The 16168-nt window shown below is 40.3% G+C and overlaps 1 protein-coding gene across 1 annotated transcript in view; it reads left to right on the forward strand.

The window, feature by feature from the left end:
* The window catches only part of hat1 (histone acetyltransferase 1), a 31856-nt gene extending 20177 nt beyond the window's left edge, over nucleotides 1–11679 (forward strand). The window contains exons 9-11 of the mRNA XM_063037681.1: nucleotides 3229–3380; nucleotides 8252–8368; nucleotides 10055–11679. Coding sequence (XP_062893751.1) covers nucleotides 3229–3380; nucleotides 8252–8368; nucleotides 10055–10219 — 434 coding nt within the window. The 3' untranslated portion in view covers nucleotides 10220–11679. The remainder of the gene's footprint in view (nucleotides 1–3228; nucleotides 3381–8251; nucleotides 8369–10054) is intronic.
* The last annotated feature ends 4489 nt before the right edge of the window (nucleotides 11680–16168 follow it).

Consider the following 16168-nt stretch of genomic DNA (forward strand, 5'->3'; position numbering starts at 1 on the left):
ATTTAGCCAATGAAAAATGAGGAAGGTGATAAACTGTTAGTTTAGCTGTTATACCACTTTCTGCCAGTAAGTGTGAAAAATACATGAGTTGCCAGCAAGACTCTCTTAACCAAAACAAAAATCTGCAGATATTGGAAATCCAAAATGCTTTAAATACTTGGCAGGTTAGGCAGCATATGTGGAGTTAATTATTTTTATTAACCACCGTTAAGTGCCCTTGAGAAGGTGATGGAGAATCCCTGCTGCCTTTAAGGTGAAGGTACTCTACGCTGTTGGAAGTTGCAGGATATAGATCCGGCAAGAGCAAAGGAATGTGATATACTTCCAAGTCAGGATGGTGTGTGATTTGTAAAGAAATTTGGAGATTGTAGCTTTCCATTGTATTTGCATTGACCCAAATTCAGGTATTTTATCAGTGTATGCACTTAAACGAACAACGTTCTAGTTGGGAGATGCTGTCTGAATAGTCTTGATGAGTAACTAGTGCAGTGTGCAAATACTGCAGGCATGGTGTAGAAGCTGGTGAATGGAATGAATACAGTGGATTCCAGTTAATTGGGACACATTGGGACCAGTACATTTTGGCCCAATTAAATGGCTGCCCCAATTAGCCAGTTTCATGAAAATGGTTAAAAAAGTACTTTTTAAAAAAAGGCAAACCGAGTAACAAATTATTTGAATGAAATACATAACAAATTAGATCACTACTAATACTACTACAGTAGTATGAATTGTGTATTAGTTCCTAATTGTTATCGCCAGAGGAATTGATCCAGTGTACATTGTTATTTTGATTGACAGTAAATTCACAAAATCAGTGCAGACACATCATACAGATAATGGACAGCCTTCATACAATGCTTTCCACCGTTGCATCCTCCAAATCTTCATTTTCATTGTAATATTCAAGATGAAACCTTCAAATTCTCCGTATTTCCCAACTTGTTGATGTAGTGAAATCATTTTATTTTCATTTCTGGCATCTCCAAGCCTGAATGCTTGAAACCAAAGTGAGCAAAGCAGTTCTGAATTATCTTAATGTTTATTTCTCACCAACTATCAGTGACTAAACTCACTGCTTTTTGAACACAAACACACACAACTGACACTATTTGAAAACTATTCCATCTATTCTTTGGAGCGTAGAAGGTTGAGGGTGGACTTGATAGAGGTATTTAAAATTATGAGGGGGATTGATAGAGTTGACGTGGATAGGGTTTTTCCATTGAGAGTGGGGGAGATTCAAACAAGAGGACATGAGCTGAGAGTTAAGGGCAAAAGTTTAGGGGTAACATGAGGGAGAACTTCTTTACTCAGAGAGGTGGCTATGTGGAACGAGCTTCCAGCAGAAGTGGTTGAGGCAGGTTCGATGTTGTTTAAAGTTAAACTGGACAGCTATATGGACAGGAAAGGAATGGAGGGTCGTGGTCTGAGTGCAGGTGGGACTGGGTGAGAGTAAGAGCTTGGCACGGACTAGAAGGGCCGAGATGGCCTGTTTCCGTACTGTAATTGTTATATGGTTATAAGCATGGTTTAGTGTCTAATGGCCACACAAGTGCATGCAACTGACGCTAGTTAGAAACTGTTTGACATAGTGTCCCAAATGAACTAAGGGAATCTGGCTGTTTTGTCAATTAGTTTTTATTCTTTAAAGAGTTTTCCCAAATAAGACCATAAGACATAGGAGCGGGATTAGGCCATTTGGCCCATCGAGTCTGCTCTGCCATTCAATCATGACTGATCCTTTTTTCCCCTCCTCAGCCCCACTCCCCAGCCGTCTCCCCATAACCTTTGATGCCATGTCCAATCAAGAACCTATGAAGTTCTGCCTTAAATACACCCAACGACCTGGCCTCCACAGCTGCCTGGGGTAACAAATTCCACAAATTCACCACTCTCTGGCTAAAGAAATTTCTCCACTTCTGTTTTAAATGGATACCCCTCTATCCTGAGGCTATGCCCTGTTGTCCTAGACTCCCCCATCATGGAAACATCCGTTCCACATCTACTCTGTTTAGGCCTTTCAACATTTGAAAGGTTTCAATGAGATTTCCCCCTCATCCTTCTGAATTCCATTGAGTACAGACCCAGGGCTATCAAACTTTCCTTGTATGATAACCCTTTCATTCCTGGAATCATCCTTGTGAACCTCCTCTGAACCCTCTCCAATGCTAGCACATCTTTTCTCAGACGAGGAGCCCAAAACTGTTCACAATACTCAAGGGGAGGCCTCACCAGTGCCTTATTAAGCCTCAGCATCACATCCTTGCTCTTGTATTCTAGACCTCTTGAAATGAATGCTAACATAGTATTTGCCTTCCTCATCACTGACTCAACCTGCAAGTTAACCTTCAGGTTGTTCTGCACAAGGACTCCCAAGTCCCTTTGCATCTCAGATTCTTGGAATTTCTCCCCATTTAGAAAATAGTCTGCACATTTATTTCTGCTACCAAAGTGCATGACCATGTATTTTCCAACATTGTATTTCATTTGCCACTTTCTTCCCATTCTCCTAATCTGTCCAAGCCGTTCTGCATCCTACCCAATTCCTCAACACTACCTGCCCTTCCACCAATCTTCGTATCATCTTCAAACTTGGCATCAAAACCACTTATTCCATTTAATCAGGACAGCCACTTAACCAATAACCCAATTAAATTGAATCCTCTGTATTTAAGATGGGGACAGGTACTTTGCCCTGGATGTTGAACTTTGGAATTGCAGTCATCTAGGCATTCATTTATGCTTCTGGAACTGTGTTTTGTAGTTGATAGAAAGACTTCGGGGAATTGAGAAATTAGATACTTCCACAGAATATCCAGACTGTGACTTGCAGTCATAGCATTTATGTGGCTGGGATGGTTAAATTTCTGATCACTGGTGAACCCAGGATATTGATTTGGTGATAATGTTACTAGAAGATGGATTATCTTCTCGTGTCATATTAGTAGAGACTTCTTCATTTTCAAGGAATTCCAAATAGAGTTGAATGGTGTAATCTCAATTTACCAAAGTAGCAGAAAGTTCAATGTTTTTCTTTTTAACTGACAAAGAAATAATCATGACAAGGGGTTTGATAATGGATTGCTTGGATCAGCACAGACATGGGCCAAAGGGGTTGTTCCTATGTCTATAAATGTTTTTCCATCCCTTCATGTTTTATGTTTGCAGTAATTTCTGTCCCAAATCATATGCCATGTTTAAAGGGTGTTTAATTTGGAATTTCAGCTGAAGAACCATCTGACGACTTTGTGAAATTACGAGATTATGTTCTTGCTAAACTTTGCCAGGATCTCCCTGCCTTTTCACCTGAAAAACTCAGGAAAGGATTCAGTGCAGAAATGGTAGAAGAGGCCAGAAGAACCTGGAAAATAAATAAGGTATTTGTGATTTACTCACTATGATAGTGGATTTCAAATTTCATCAGGTTTTCCAAATCATACACAGTCAGTATCTTGTACCCTATGGTGTACACTTTGGGGCCTTGCCAACTTGCCTCCTTTTGTTGGCAGTGGCTCCTATATCAAGTTTGCCAGTTTTGGCACAGTTTAGAATGCATGTGCACCCACAACAAAATTACTATACAATTCAAAAGTATGTGAAATAAAAGTTCACATGAGAGTAAAAGGGAATATTTGCAGATAGAACTTTATTTCCTATTTGACAGCAAGATGTGAAGGGATTCCAGATTGATTCCTGAGGAATCAATAAACAATTTATTTTTTATATCTTCGTGTGCAATAGCAGGAATGTATAGAATGAAATGAGCCAAATTTAGTTAATTTAATAGGTGGAAATGCATGCTTTTAGGATTGTGCTCTCTAGTTTGTATTGCTTCTCATACTTCAATTGAAATGTAGTGCTTCAGCATTAAATTTCATCTGCATTTGTTCTATCAGCCTACCTAATCTCTCATTGAAGTCTGTTACCATCCTCTTCACAACTTACCTATGCCTCCAACTCAATGTGTTACTTGCAGATTTAGAAATTGTGTCATGTTTTCCCAAGTCCAGATTATTATCAAGTACTAAGAAAAACCATGATTCTAGTGACTCATGAGACTCACCACTACACACTTCTTCCAGTATGAACAGTAGTTTAATCTAACTTTTACTTTCTGTTATTTAGCCATTTATGTGCTACTGTTACCCTTTTCATTGCATTGGTTTTAAAACTGATAAGCCTCTTATCAACACACCTCATTATCTTTTTTTTTTGGGAATCCATATATATCCCAATAACTGCATGACTCACTGATCCTTTGCCACCTCCAAAAAAAACTCTTGTATCATGTTTTTTTTTAATTACACTTGTCCAAGTGACTGCTAATTGCATCCATGATTACCATGTCTTCACTGTTCAAGTTTAAGATGACTGATCTTTAATTGTTGAATTTATCATTGCATTTTTAACAGACCTTTCTAATTCCCCAATTAACACTTCAGTTCTAAGTTAACTGGAATTTGAGTTCCAATATACATTTTCCACTTCTAACATTTCTATTTGTCAGAAACTGCTGATCTCTTGGGATTTTCACGCACAATAGTCTCTAGAATTTACGGAGAATGGTGCCAAAAGCAAAATAAGAACATCCAGTGAGTGGCAGTTCTGTGGGCAGAAACACCTTGTTAATGAGAGGTCAGAGGAGAATGGCCAGACTGGTTCAAGCTGACAGGAAGATGACAGTAACTTGAGTAGCCACACATACAACAGTGGTGTATAGAAGAGCAAATCTGAATGCACAACATGTCAAACCTTGAGGTGGATGGGCTACAGCAGCAGAAGACCATGAACATGCACTCAGTGTCCATTTTATTAGATACAGGAGATGCCTAATAAAGTGGCCACTGAATGTATCAACCTCCTAACAATTAGAGGCAAAGAAATTGTGGGTTTGTGACTCAAGCTTGTTACTGCTAAGGTTTATAACATCAGTAGGGACATTCCCTTTTCAAGATTTACATTTACTTATCACATGTACATCAATGCATACAGTAAAATGTGTCATTTACATTAACAAACACACAAGGATGTGCAGGGGCAGCCCTCAAGTGTCACTGTACATTTTAGTGCCAATATAGCATGCCCTCAATGCTCCGCAGAACACAACAAGCAACAAAACAATAACAGCAAAATAAACCCTATTCCTCCCTCCCACCCATACACATACACAGTCCTCTCACCATAGGATCTGCTGTCTACTTTGGCCTCCTTTTCCTGAGGCCTTGTAAATTTTCCTTATGATACCAACCTCTTGATGATCAGGAATGACAGCAAAGATGTACTAAATCTGCTCCTGTAGGATGCAATCAAGGACATTCAGAAATAGATGTGGTTGAGCAGGTCTTTAAAGTGTTGCTTCCGATGGCACGAACTCTGATCCTGATAACTTCACCTTCATCCTTGGCTCTCAGTAGGATAGAATCTTAAGTTTTGGGACTCTAGGCCGCCTTGACAGCACTGAAGAACCTGTGTGTGTCATGGTTGTCCTTGAATTGCTGAAAGTCATGTAATCTTTCTATCCAGTATCTGCCCTTTGGGTCATCAGGTTTCTGCTGGACTTCTATCTTCAGATGTCCATAGAACTGTTCTTTTCCATTTAGCTTCCAATCCAAGAACACTGTATACATTTGCAAATAATTATCTCCTCAGTCTCTCAGACATTCTCATCAAACCATTCCTGGTCTTCTTGTAAGTGAAACCAAGATGCTCTTCACAGATGCCAATTATGGTGAACTTCAGGGCAGTTCAGTGGGCATTCTGCAACTCCTTTTGGCGGGGAATCAACAGGTTGCTTCTGAGGATCTGGTTAAGAAGACCTACATTGTGGGGTCCTTGAGAATATTCATATTGGTCTTCTTTCCTCATTGTTTCTAATACCACTAATGTTTGGAGCCAGGTTGATGGGGACAACAGAGAAAATTAGGTGGAGCAGTCAATAGTACCTGTCAGGGAACAAATGGTGTGAATAGCTTTCTGGACCCTCACTCAAATGATGTTTAATCTAACAGATGTCCATGCTTAGACCAGATTGTTGCCGTGAGGTCTTGTGCTTATCCTTTTGATACAGGATATTGCATATGACCCAATCATGGTTTTCCATAATTTTCAATTTGTTTTTTGTTATTTATTTAGGAGATATGCAAAATAATTTCCCAATCTTTTTGTAATTAGACATAATTTCTGCTTCGCTTCTAAGGTAGCCACATTTACTTTAGCTACTTATTTTATTAAGAATTTCAACAATCTGTTTTTAATTTGTCTGTAGCTGGATAACTGTCATTCTATTCTGTTGCTTTGTGGATCATCCATCTCTAGTTTATAGAATTCTCCCAATTTTACAGTTGTTGACAATGTAAGTCACTTAATACCACTCTTGGTCTATTTATTTGCAAGTTTTTGAGGAATGTATATTTGTTGTGAATGATGGAATACTACCTCAAATATTAATCATTACTTTTCTGCCATTGCAGTTTTAAATCTAATTTTATAATTACCCTGGTCAACAAGTGCATCCAGTTTCTTATTGACTGTACTGGGGAACTGGAGATGGAGCTGATGAACTCAGGATCATTCGGATGGGTGGGGGGTTAATTGACAGGCTATGCAGGGCAATGGTTACACTTAAGGTGCAGGACATGGGTAACTGGGCAACTGTCAGGAGGGCGAAAAGGGATAGGCTGCCAGTACAGGGTACCCCTGTAGCAGTTCCCCCTCAATAACAATATGATGACTTAGCAGAGGAAAGCCATTGTGGTCAGGTGCTTTGGGGGAGAAGTCACAGAGTGGTAGGAGATGGTTGCCTCTCTGACTGATGGCCTATGACTGGTGATGTGTGGAGGGATTAATGTTGGGTCTGTTGTTGCTTGTCATCTATATCAATGGTCTGGATGATAATATGCTAAGCAAATCATTAGCAAATTTGCAGATTACACCAAGATTGGGATTGTAGTAGGCAGTGAGGAAGGCTATCATTGCTTGCATGGGGATCTGGACAGCTGGAAAAATGGGCTGATAAATGGAAGATGGAATTTAATGCAGATAAGTGTGAGCTGTTGCACTTTGGGAGAACAAACCAGTGTAGGACTTGCACAGTGAATGATAGGGCACTGAGTACTATGGTAGAACAGAAGAATCTGGGAATATAGATCTATAATTCCTTGAAAATGGCGTCACAGGTAGATGGGGTCTTTTTTTTTAAAAAAAAGCAAGCTTTGGCAGATTGACCTTCGTAAATCAAAGTACTGAGCTGAGAAGTTAGGACATTATGTTGAAGTTGCATAAGACATTGGATTATTATATGCAGTTTTGGTCACTAACGTACAGGAAAGATGTCAATAAGATTGGAAAAAGTACAGAGAAAATTTACAAGGATGTTGCCAGGACTTGATAATCTGAGTCATAGGGAAAGATTGACTAGGTTAGGAATTTATTCCCTAGATTGTAGGAGAATGAGTGGAGATTTGATGGAGATGTACAAAATTATGAGGGGTAAGTGCAAGCAGGCTTTTTCCACTGAGATTGGGTGAGACTAGAACTAGAGGTCATAGGCTAAAGGTGAAAGGTGAAATGTTTAAGGGGAACATGAGGGGGAACTTCTTCACTCAGAGCTTGGTGAGGGTGTGAAACGAGCTGCCAGAGTGAATGCGAGTCTGATTTCAACATTTAAGAAAAGTTTGGATTAGTAAACGGGTGGGAGAGTTATGGTCCAGGTGCAGGCTGGTGAGACTAGGCAGAATAATAGTTGGCATGGACTATTTCAGTGTTTTAGTTTTCTAAGATTCTAACTTGACCTCATGCTGAATGCAATTGACTTTATTCAAGTTTAAGACACTATTGCAGAGCCATTGTAAACTCATTATAAGCAACTACAGACCACTTCTTTGAGATGGACAGAGACCTAGCAGGAACCCAATGAATTTCTACTTTCTTTTTACACCAAATTTTTGTTCACATTCCTCCTTCTCTCTCCTTGCAGTTGCACTGTCTTTTATACTGTGTGCCAGATTTTTCATCTCATTTTTCATAGAATAATCTTCATTGTTACCACAGAGGGGCTTTTAAAAATATAAATTCCCAAGGAAATAACATTGTCCAAGGCTTGTCCACCTCAACAGTTTTATATCCTGCAAACTGCCCCCGGTTCCTTTTTTATTTATTCTTTTAACGATGGCTATGTTAATAAAACAATAACCTGGAGTCTGAAGAAAATTTAAGCCTGCAGTCTTTTAATATTTTTACAACTTTTCAGCATCACGCAAGAAGAGTATATGAGATTCTACGGCTGCGAGTGACCAACATGAGTGACCCAGTGCAAAGCAGCGAGTACCGGTTGGATGTGAAACGCAGGCTTGCCATTCCCTTTAAGGTATTTAGGACAATATTTTTCTTGCCGAGATTAATGTTGAGAGAGAGCAGAGTTGAAACAGTTGGGGTGGTATGTTGGTTGTGTGGTGATGGTGCAAGGCAGATCTGAGCACCCACATATACTTAAATAATACAGGATAACAGTAAAAGATTGACTTGCTTGCTTCCTATGATGCTGTGGCATTGATACCCACAGCCCATTTTAATTTCCTCATTCACTTTGAGAACCCGAAGTTCCCCTCCATGTCAAAGTTAAAAATATGTTCCTTCATCATCACTGGGTCTAAATCCTGGAGTTTCCTCCCCAATCACACTGTGGGAGTACCTTTGCCAGAAGGACTGCAGTAGTTCCAGAAGACAGCTCACTGCCTTCTCAAGGGGCAATAAATTCTGGTTTTTATCTGTGATCCCCCCCAAAAAAATGACTGTTAGGAGTGAGGAAGATCAGCCTGAAGTTATGGAACAACTCAGTTTTTTTTCTTGCTCCCCACATCAGTGGTCTTACTTTGCAAGAAAATTGGAGTTCAGATTTGATGTTTTCTTGTTTTCTTCCAATTTTCTAATACATCGTTCAAAATTGATTGCAATTAAGTTGTTTTGTGCTCTAGGCTGGGTCAGGTGGCATTATTCTTTCCACAGATGACTTTAGGGTTTAAGATACAATTATCACCCTTATGGCAATGATTTTGCTAAACAATGGAGGATCTGAACTCCGAATGTCTGTGTCATTAGTCCAGTACTATAACCAGTTAATTACAGTACCTATTCATTGTTCATCTCATGGGTCAAGAAATTGATTGGTTAGTTCCTTTCATAGTACAGCACAGGAACAGGCCTTTCATCCCACAGTGTCTGTGCTAACCATGCAAATTTTAACTATTCCCATTTACCTGCACATGGCGTATATCCATCTATTCCCTGCCTGTTCATGTGACTGTTCAAATACTTGTTGACCTCCACTATTATATCTGCTTTCACTACTTCCACTGGCAGTCCATTCCAGGGACACACCATGGTTTAAATAAAAACTGGCCTTCTAAATCTCCTTTAAACTCTGCCCCTCTTTAAAGCTGCGTCCTTTAGTATTTGACAGTTCCACCCTGGGAAAAAAGACTCTTATCTACCCTACCTATACCTCTCATAACATTGTAAACTTCTATCAGGTCATCCATCAGCCTCTAACGCATTAGAGAAAGTAGCCCAAATTTGTCCAACCTCTCCTTATAGCACATGCCCTCTAATCCAGGCAGTATCCTGGTAAACCTCTTTAGCATCTTCTCCAAAGCCTCCACATCCTTCCTGTAATATGACCAGTAATGCACGCAGTACTGTTAAATATGGCCTCGCCAGAGTTTTATAAAGTAACGATTTGTGTAATTGTCACCCATTCAGCCATTCCTCTCAACTCAATTATCTCATCTGACATTGCTGTTACAGTCTGGAGTTTTTTCTGTAGTCCAATCCCAACCAAAGTACTGACATTCTGTTACCCCCAGTCCCATTATTATATATTAACTATTTGCTGTGGCAGAACTTCTTTCAACAACCATGTAGTATGAGCCAAAGAAGAAGGAGAAAATTCTATTATACTTTTGCTAACTCCTGTTATACAACCTTAGTACAAAGACCTATTTTATAGCTTTGTCATTTAATTTGTCATTAAATCTTTCTCATTTAATTTTCTCAGAAAAATAAGAAAGAAGCAACGCGTCTTTCTCGTTTGATGCCTGAAGATTGGCTTGCACAACAGGCAGAGATGAGTTTGAGCCAAGAGCAGGAATATTTGGAAGAAACCTATCAGAGCACTGTGGAACAGTACCGACGTATCCTAGAGCGATTGGCACGTGCCTGAATTCCTTTGCGATTCTTCCCTTCCCTCCCCCCCCCCCCCTTTATTTGTATGCAAGAGTCTAGATTGGTTGACTATGGTTGTTAATGTTGCATTGTATTTTGTGGTCAAGAGACTTTTGCCAATCACAATCAGTAAGTGGCTTTCCATTGAAACTGAAGCACTTGAATCAATGTTAAGCCTTTCTCTGTTACAGTGTATACGTTGCTTAAAATTGTGACATCAATTCAAACAATATCTTTTCAAAATGTATATATAGAAGCACTGTACTATATTTTTAGAAACATATTTACTGAACTACTTCTGGAATGTCTAGCTGCAATTAATGATTTTGGTGGGAGACAAGGCCAGTGGACTCTGAAGATGTTCATTTAGCAGAGAAAGCCAGTGTCCTGTCCACCAGCTATGCTTTTTGGCATTAGATTAAAAAAAAATTCTAGTTTGTCTGATTTGATTTATTTTTGGAACTTGAGAGTTCAGCAAACAATTATGCCTTAGTTTTATATCACTATGTACTTCTGGTAAAAATAAATATACTTTGTTATCCAGTTTTTAAAAAATATATTAAAGGGTGGTACAGTATTCACAGCGAACACTGCTGGTACAATCACTAATACTGGAATTCTACCACCAATGAATAGTCTATAAGTAAATAGTAAAAGTATATGCAAAGTACCTTTTAACTTCACCCAGCTGGTGAGAATTTGGCATTTGCACTCCATTGGGCTATTGCCTTTGGATATCAATTCAACTTAGATTAGTAGAATAAAGTATCTTCTGTGTCAGCATGGTGGTATATGACTGCTGTGTGAAATGAGTTTCAATATTTGGTCTGGTCAGAAGTACATCTGGCTTGTGATATGTTGCATTGTAACACTGTTGAAATGGCCCTCTTAATTTTTGGCTGAGAGCCTTACTTTTTCCAACTTGTCTGTATTTGCTTTGGGAGTTTTTGCTGAATCACATTTGTGTATGAAATATACATAATTCTATTTCCACTAACAGCTCTCACTTTTGATGGAAGAATGTTACATGATGAACTTGTGGGGATATCAACTATTTTGCTTCTGTGTTGCTTTTTGAATCTTACTGGCCATTTTTTTGCTCCATGAATTCTTATCTGTATGGATGGAGCCAAGTCCTTAAGTGAGATTCTATAAAGGTGTTTTTGCAGGGTGTTGTGCATCATTTTGAACATTCTGATGAATACTATTGTTAATCACAAATCTTAGCATTGCAATTATGGACTCTAGTCGCAGCAGTAATAGTTCCACCAACCGAAAAATAAACACATTTGAGGTGTTTCCAGAGTTACCAGTTTTATTTTCACTCATCTTTTCAAGAAGACAAGAACCATCCTTGTAAGTTTTCTTTGCATTTATATTAAGAATCCTTTAGTTACTTTTTGTAACAGTTGTTGCAAACACGGCATTTCTATGAGTGTGATTAAAAGTGTTGCTTGAAAATTGGATTTGGACCACCTTTGTTGTTCTGAACATACGCTGTATATTGTGCTAATCCCAACTGAAATCCCCACAAAAAATTAGAATTGGCTAAATTTGTGTTAAATATAGACCTCTGGACAGCACACAGATCATGCTGTTAAGCGTGTCTAATTCATTGTTGGAAACTGCCTAAAAAGCTTGCAGCTGCTGCACTGATCACTGGAAATGGTGTCAAACTTTGAATGCTCCCCATAACAGCCACACAAAACTAGTTTGTAAAAAGCTTTGCACTAGGGTAAAAGAAAAAATGCATGGGCCACGGGAATATGTGAGAGACCACCCCCTTGAAGTCCTCTATCCTGATCTATTCCCATGCTGCAAGTTGCCCTCTGCTACTGCAGAATGCAGATCAATTAATGAAGCAGTGATCACAGCTCTAATGGGCACTGTATTAAAAAGCTGCAATCAGCAATGAAGCTGTCAGATGTTCTATGCAAGAGGTGAATGTCAGAGGGACACCTTTCACTTGTCTCATTGACAACATGGTACAATGTGCTCCTATTTTTGAAAATGCTTATGTCTATTTTTCCTTATTACAAAAGGAGGCCATTTCACAGCAATCCTATCATCCTACTTTTTCTTGTAACAAATTCTCCCCACATTCCCATCACTTTCCCCGAGATTCTACCACTCACCTACACACCAGGGGTAATTTGTAGCAGCCAATTAATCTACTGATCCATGTGTCTTTGGGGTGTGGGAGGAAACTAGAGCACCAGGGAAACCCCACACAGTCATAGGAAGAACATGCAAACTACACAGACCAACAGCAGAGGTCAGGATTGAAGGTAGGTCTTGAGCTGAGGCAGCAGTACTGCTATCTGCACAACTATGGCATCCACTAACAAAGATTGCTCCCTAAAGCTTCAGCTTAGTGCCAGCATTGGAGGAAAGTCGGGATGTACGAGCTGAGATGTCATTGGATGAAAGGCTCACCAGGAAAGTGAGAAGTGCCCAGACCAAGTTCTTGATTTGGCCAATTTAACCCTGGCATAATCATTAGTATGACTGAGCCCACATAAAATCATTTTCCTCATGTTTGTTGTGTGTCTCTTCCATACATGCTAACCCTGACATTCTGTATGTCCCTTTATTTCTCTTTGAGAAAGAGGGTGAATATGGTGGGTATGGTGCTTGCTCCAGTGAGGAGGAGGATGGTACCTGGTCCTGGGACAAATTGGAGTGAGTATTGTGACTGGGTCTCTTCCTCTTCCCCCCCCCCCCAACCCCCCACACACAAACACACTCATTCCTTAATCCTCATTATAGAGTGATGGCTGACACCCAAAGAAGGATACCAGACAGTTGCCAAGCCCAAAAAATGTTTTCAAATAGTTAAAAGTTTAAAAACAGAATAAAATTCTGCAGATGCTGGAAATCTAGAGTAACATGCATGCATAAAATGTTGGAGAAACTCAACAGGTCAAACAGCATCTGGAAATGAATATAAACAGTCAACATTTTGGGCCGAGTTCCTTTTTTTTGGTCAAATTGTTTAATTCGAGTTGGACAATCAATGTTAGGGCAGCATAAAAAGAGCTACCTTTTAATCAGGAGGGCGATCGAGATTTTAAGGGCAGCGATTCGCAGCAGTTTCCCTGAGTTGAGGAGCAACCAATCAGAGGGATGCATTAGAAAGGGCCAATAAAAATAACTCAAGTGCAGGTTGGAGTGGCATTCTTGTGAGTGTGCCAGTGGCTTTGGTTTGTCAGGTTTGGGTGAAGTAAAGTATCTTGTAAGTTTCTGCCTCTTTCCCCCTCTCTCTCTTTATTTGTTCATTCCTGATCTGTTAGGGCATAGCAGTTTAGTGAGAATGGCTCCAGCGGCAGTGTTCTGTACTCTGTGTGGGATGTGGGAAGTCTGGGAGACCTCCAGCCTCCCAGATAAACAGATCTGCACCAGGTGCACCGAGTTGTAGCTCCTCAGAGAATGTATTAAGGAACTGGAGTTGCAGCACGATGACCTTCAACTCATCCGAGAGACTAAGGGAGGTGATAGATAGGGGCTACAGGGAGGGAGTCACGCCTAGGTTGCAGGAGGCAGATAGCTGGGTGACTGTCAGGAGAAGGAAGTGAAATGCCCAGCCAGTGCAGAGACACCTCTGTTCCCCTCAATAAGTATACAACTTGAGATACTGTTGAGGGGGACAACCTACCCGGGGGGGGAGGGGCACAGTGACTGGGTCTCTGGCACTGAATCTGGTGCTTTGGCTCAGAAGAGTAAGAGGTGAAGAGGAGTGTGGTGTTGATAGGAGATTCCTTTGTCAGAGGAACAGAGATGAAGTTCGGTGGGTGCGATAGAGATACTCGGATGGTATGTGGCCTCCCTGGTGCCAGGATCAGGGATATCTCAGATCAGGTCCATGGCATCCCCAGGAGCGAGGGTGAGCAGCCAGAAGTCTTGGTACATATTAGCAACAATGACATGGGTAGACAAGGTGAGGAGGTCCTGAAGAGATATTTTATGGGAATTAGGTAGAAAGTTGAGAAACGGGACCTCCAGGATAGTAATCTCTGAAATGCTGCCTGTGCCATGTGCCAGTGAGGATAAGAATAGGATGATTTGGCAGGTGAATGTGTGTCTGAGGAACTGGTGCAGGGGGCAGGGGTTCAGATTTGTGGATCATTGGAATCTCTTCTGGGGAAGGTATGACTTGTACAAAAGGGATGGGTTACAATTGAACCTGAGGGGGTCCAATATCCTCACAGGCAGGTTGACTAGAGTTGTTCAGGTGGGTTTAAATTAATTTAGCGGGGGTTGGGAACCAGAATGATAGTGCTGAAGATGAGGTAGTTGGTTTATAAACAGAGGCAATGTGTAGTGAGACTCCTAGCAAGGAGAGACTGATGATCAGGCAAAATTACAGTCAACGGGATGAGTTGCAATGTAAAAGGTGGACAAAATCAAAAAGGGCAAATACAGGACTAAAGGTGTTACATTTGAATGGGCACAGTATATGGAATAAGGTAGATGAACTTGTAGCTCAGTTATAGATTGGCATGTATGATGTAGGCATCAGTGAATCATGGCTAAAAGAAGCTGGGAGCTTAACATCCAAGGATATAGATTGTATCAAAATGAAGACAGATGGGGTGGGAGTTGCTCTGTTGGTAAAAAATGAAATTAAATCATCAGAAAGAGGTGGCATAGAGTAAGAAGGCATTGAATCATTGCGGATAGAGCTAAGGAACTGCAAGGGTTAAAATATTCTGATGGGAGTTGTATACAGATCCCCAAACAGTAGTAAGGATGTGGCCTACGAATTACAACAGGAGGTAGAAAATGCATGCCAAAAGGGCAATGTTCCAACAGTCATGGGAGATTGGGAAAATCAGGTTGGTGCTGGATTCCAAGAGGGGGAGTTTCTAGAATGCCTATTAGTTGGCTTTTTAGAGCAGCTCGTGGTTGAGCCCACTAGGATCAAGCATCTTGGAGTGAGTGTACGGCAAGGAACCAGAATTGATTAGAGACCTTAAGGTAAAAGAACTCTTAGGGGCAACTGATCATGATATGATAGAATTCACCCTGAAATTTGAGGAGAAGCTAAAGTCAGATGTATCAGTATTACAATAGAGTAAAGGGAATTGCAGAAGCATGAGAAAGGAGTTGGCCAGAATTGATTGGAGAAGAACACTGGCAGGGATTTCTGGAAGCAATTTGGAAGGTGAAGGATATATACACCCAAAGAGGATGAAGTATTCTAAAGGCAGGATGACACAACCGTGGCTGACAAAAAAAGTCAAAGCTAAGTGAGGGCATATAATAGAGCAAAATTTAGTGGAAAGTTAGAGAATTGGGAAGCTTTTATAAATCAACGGAAGGCAACTAAAACAGTATTTAGGAAGGTAAAGATGGAATACAAAAGTAAGCTAGCCGATAATATTAAAGAGGATATCAAAGGTTTCTTTGATACATAAAGGGTAAAAGAGAAGCGAAGGTGGATATTGGACCACTGGAAAATGATGCTGGAGAGGTAGTAATGGGGGACAAGGAAATGGCAGGTGAACCAATAAGTATTTTGCATCAGTCTTCATTGTGGAAGACACTAGCAGTATGCTGGAAGTTCCAAGTGTCAGGAGTCATGAAATGTGTAAAGTCACCATTTCTAGGGAGAAGGTTCTTGGGAAACAGAAAGGACTGAGTGTATATAAGTCACATGGACCAGATGGTGTATACCCAAGGGTTCTGAAAGAGGTGGCTGAAAGAGATTATGGAGGCATTAGTAATGGTCTTTCAAAAATCACAAGATTCTGGAATGGTTCCTAAAGACTGGAACATTGCAAATGTCACTCAACTCTTCAAGAAGAGAGAGAGGCAGAAGAAAGGAAATTATAGGCCAGTTAGCCTGACCTCAGTAGATGGGAAGATGTTGAAGTCAATTATTAAGGATGAGGTCTCAGGGTATTTGGAGGCACATGATAAAATAGCCCATAGTCAGCATGAAGGG

Source organism: Mobula hypostoma, chromosome X1 (assembly GCF_963921235.1).
Source record: "Mobula hypostoma chromosome X1, sMobHyp1.1, whole genome shotgun sequence".
Lineage (NCBI taxonomy): Eukaryota > Metazoa > Chordata > Chondrichthyes > Myliobatiformes > Myliobatidae > Mobula > Mobula hypostoma.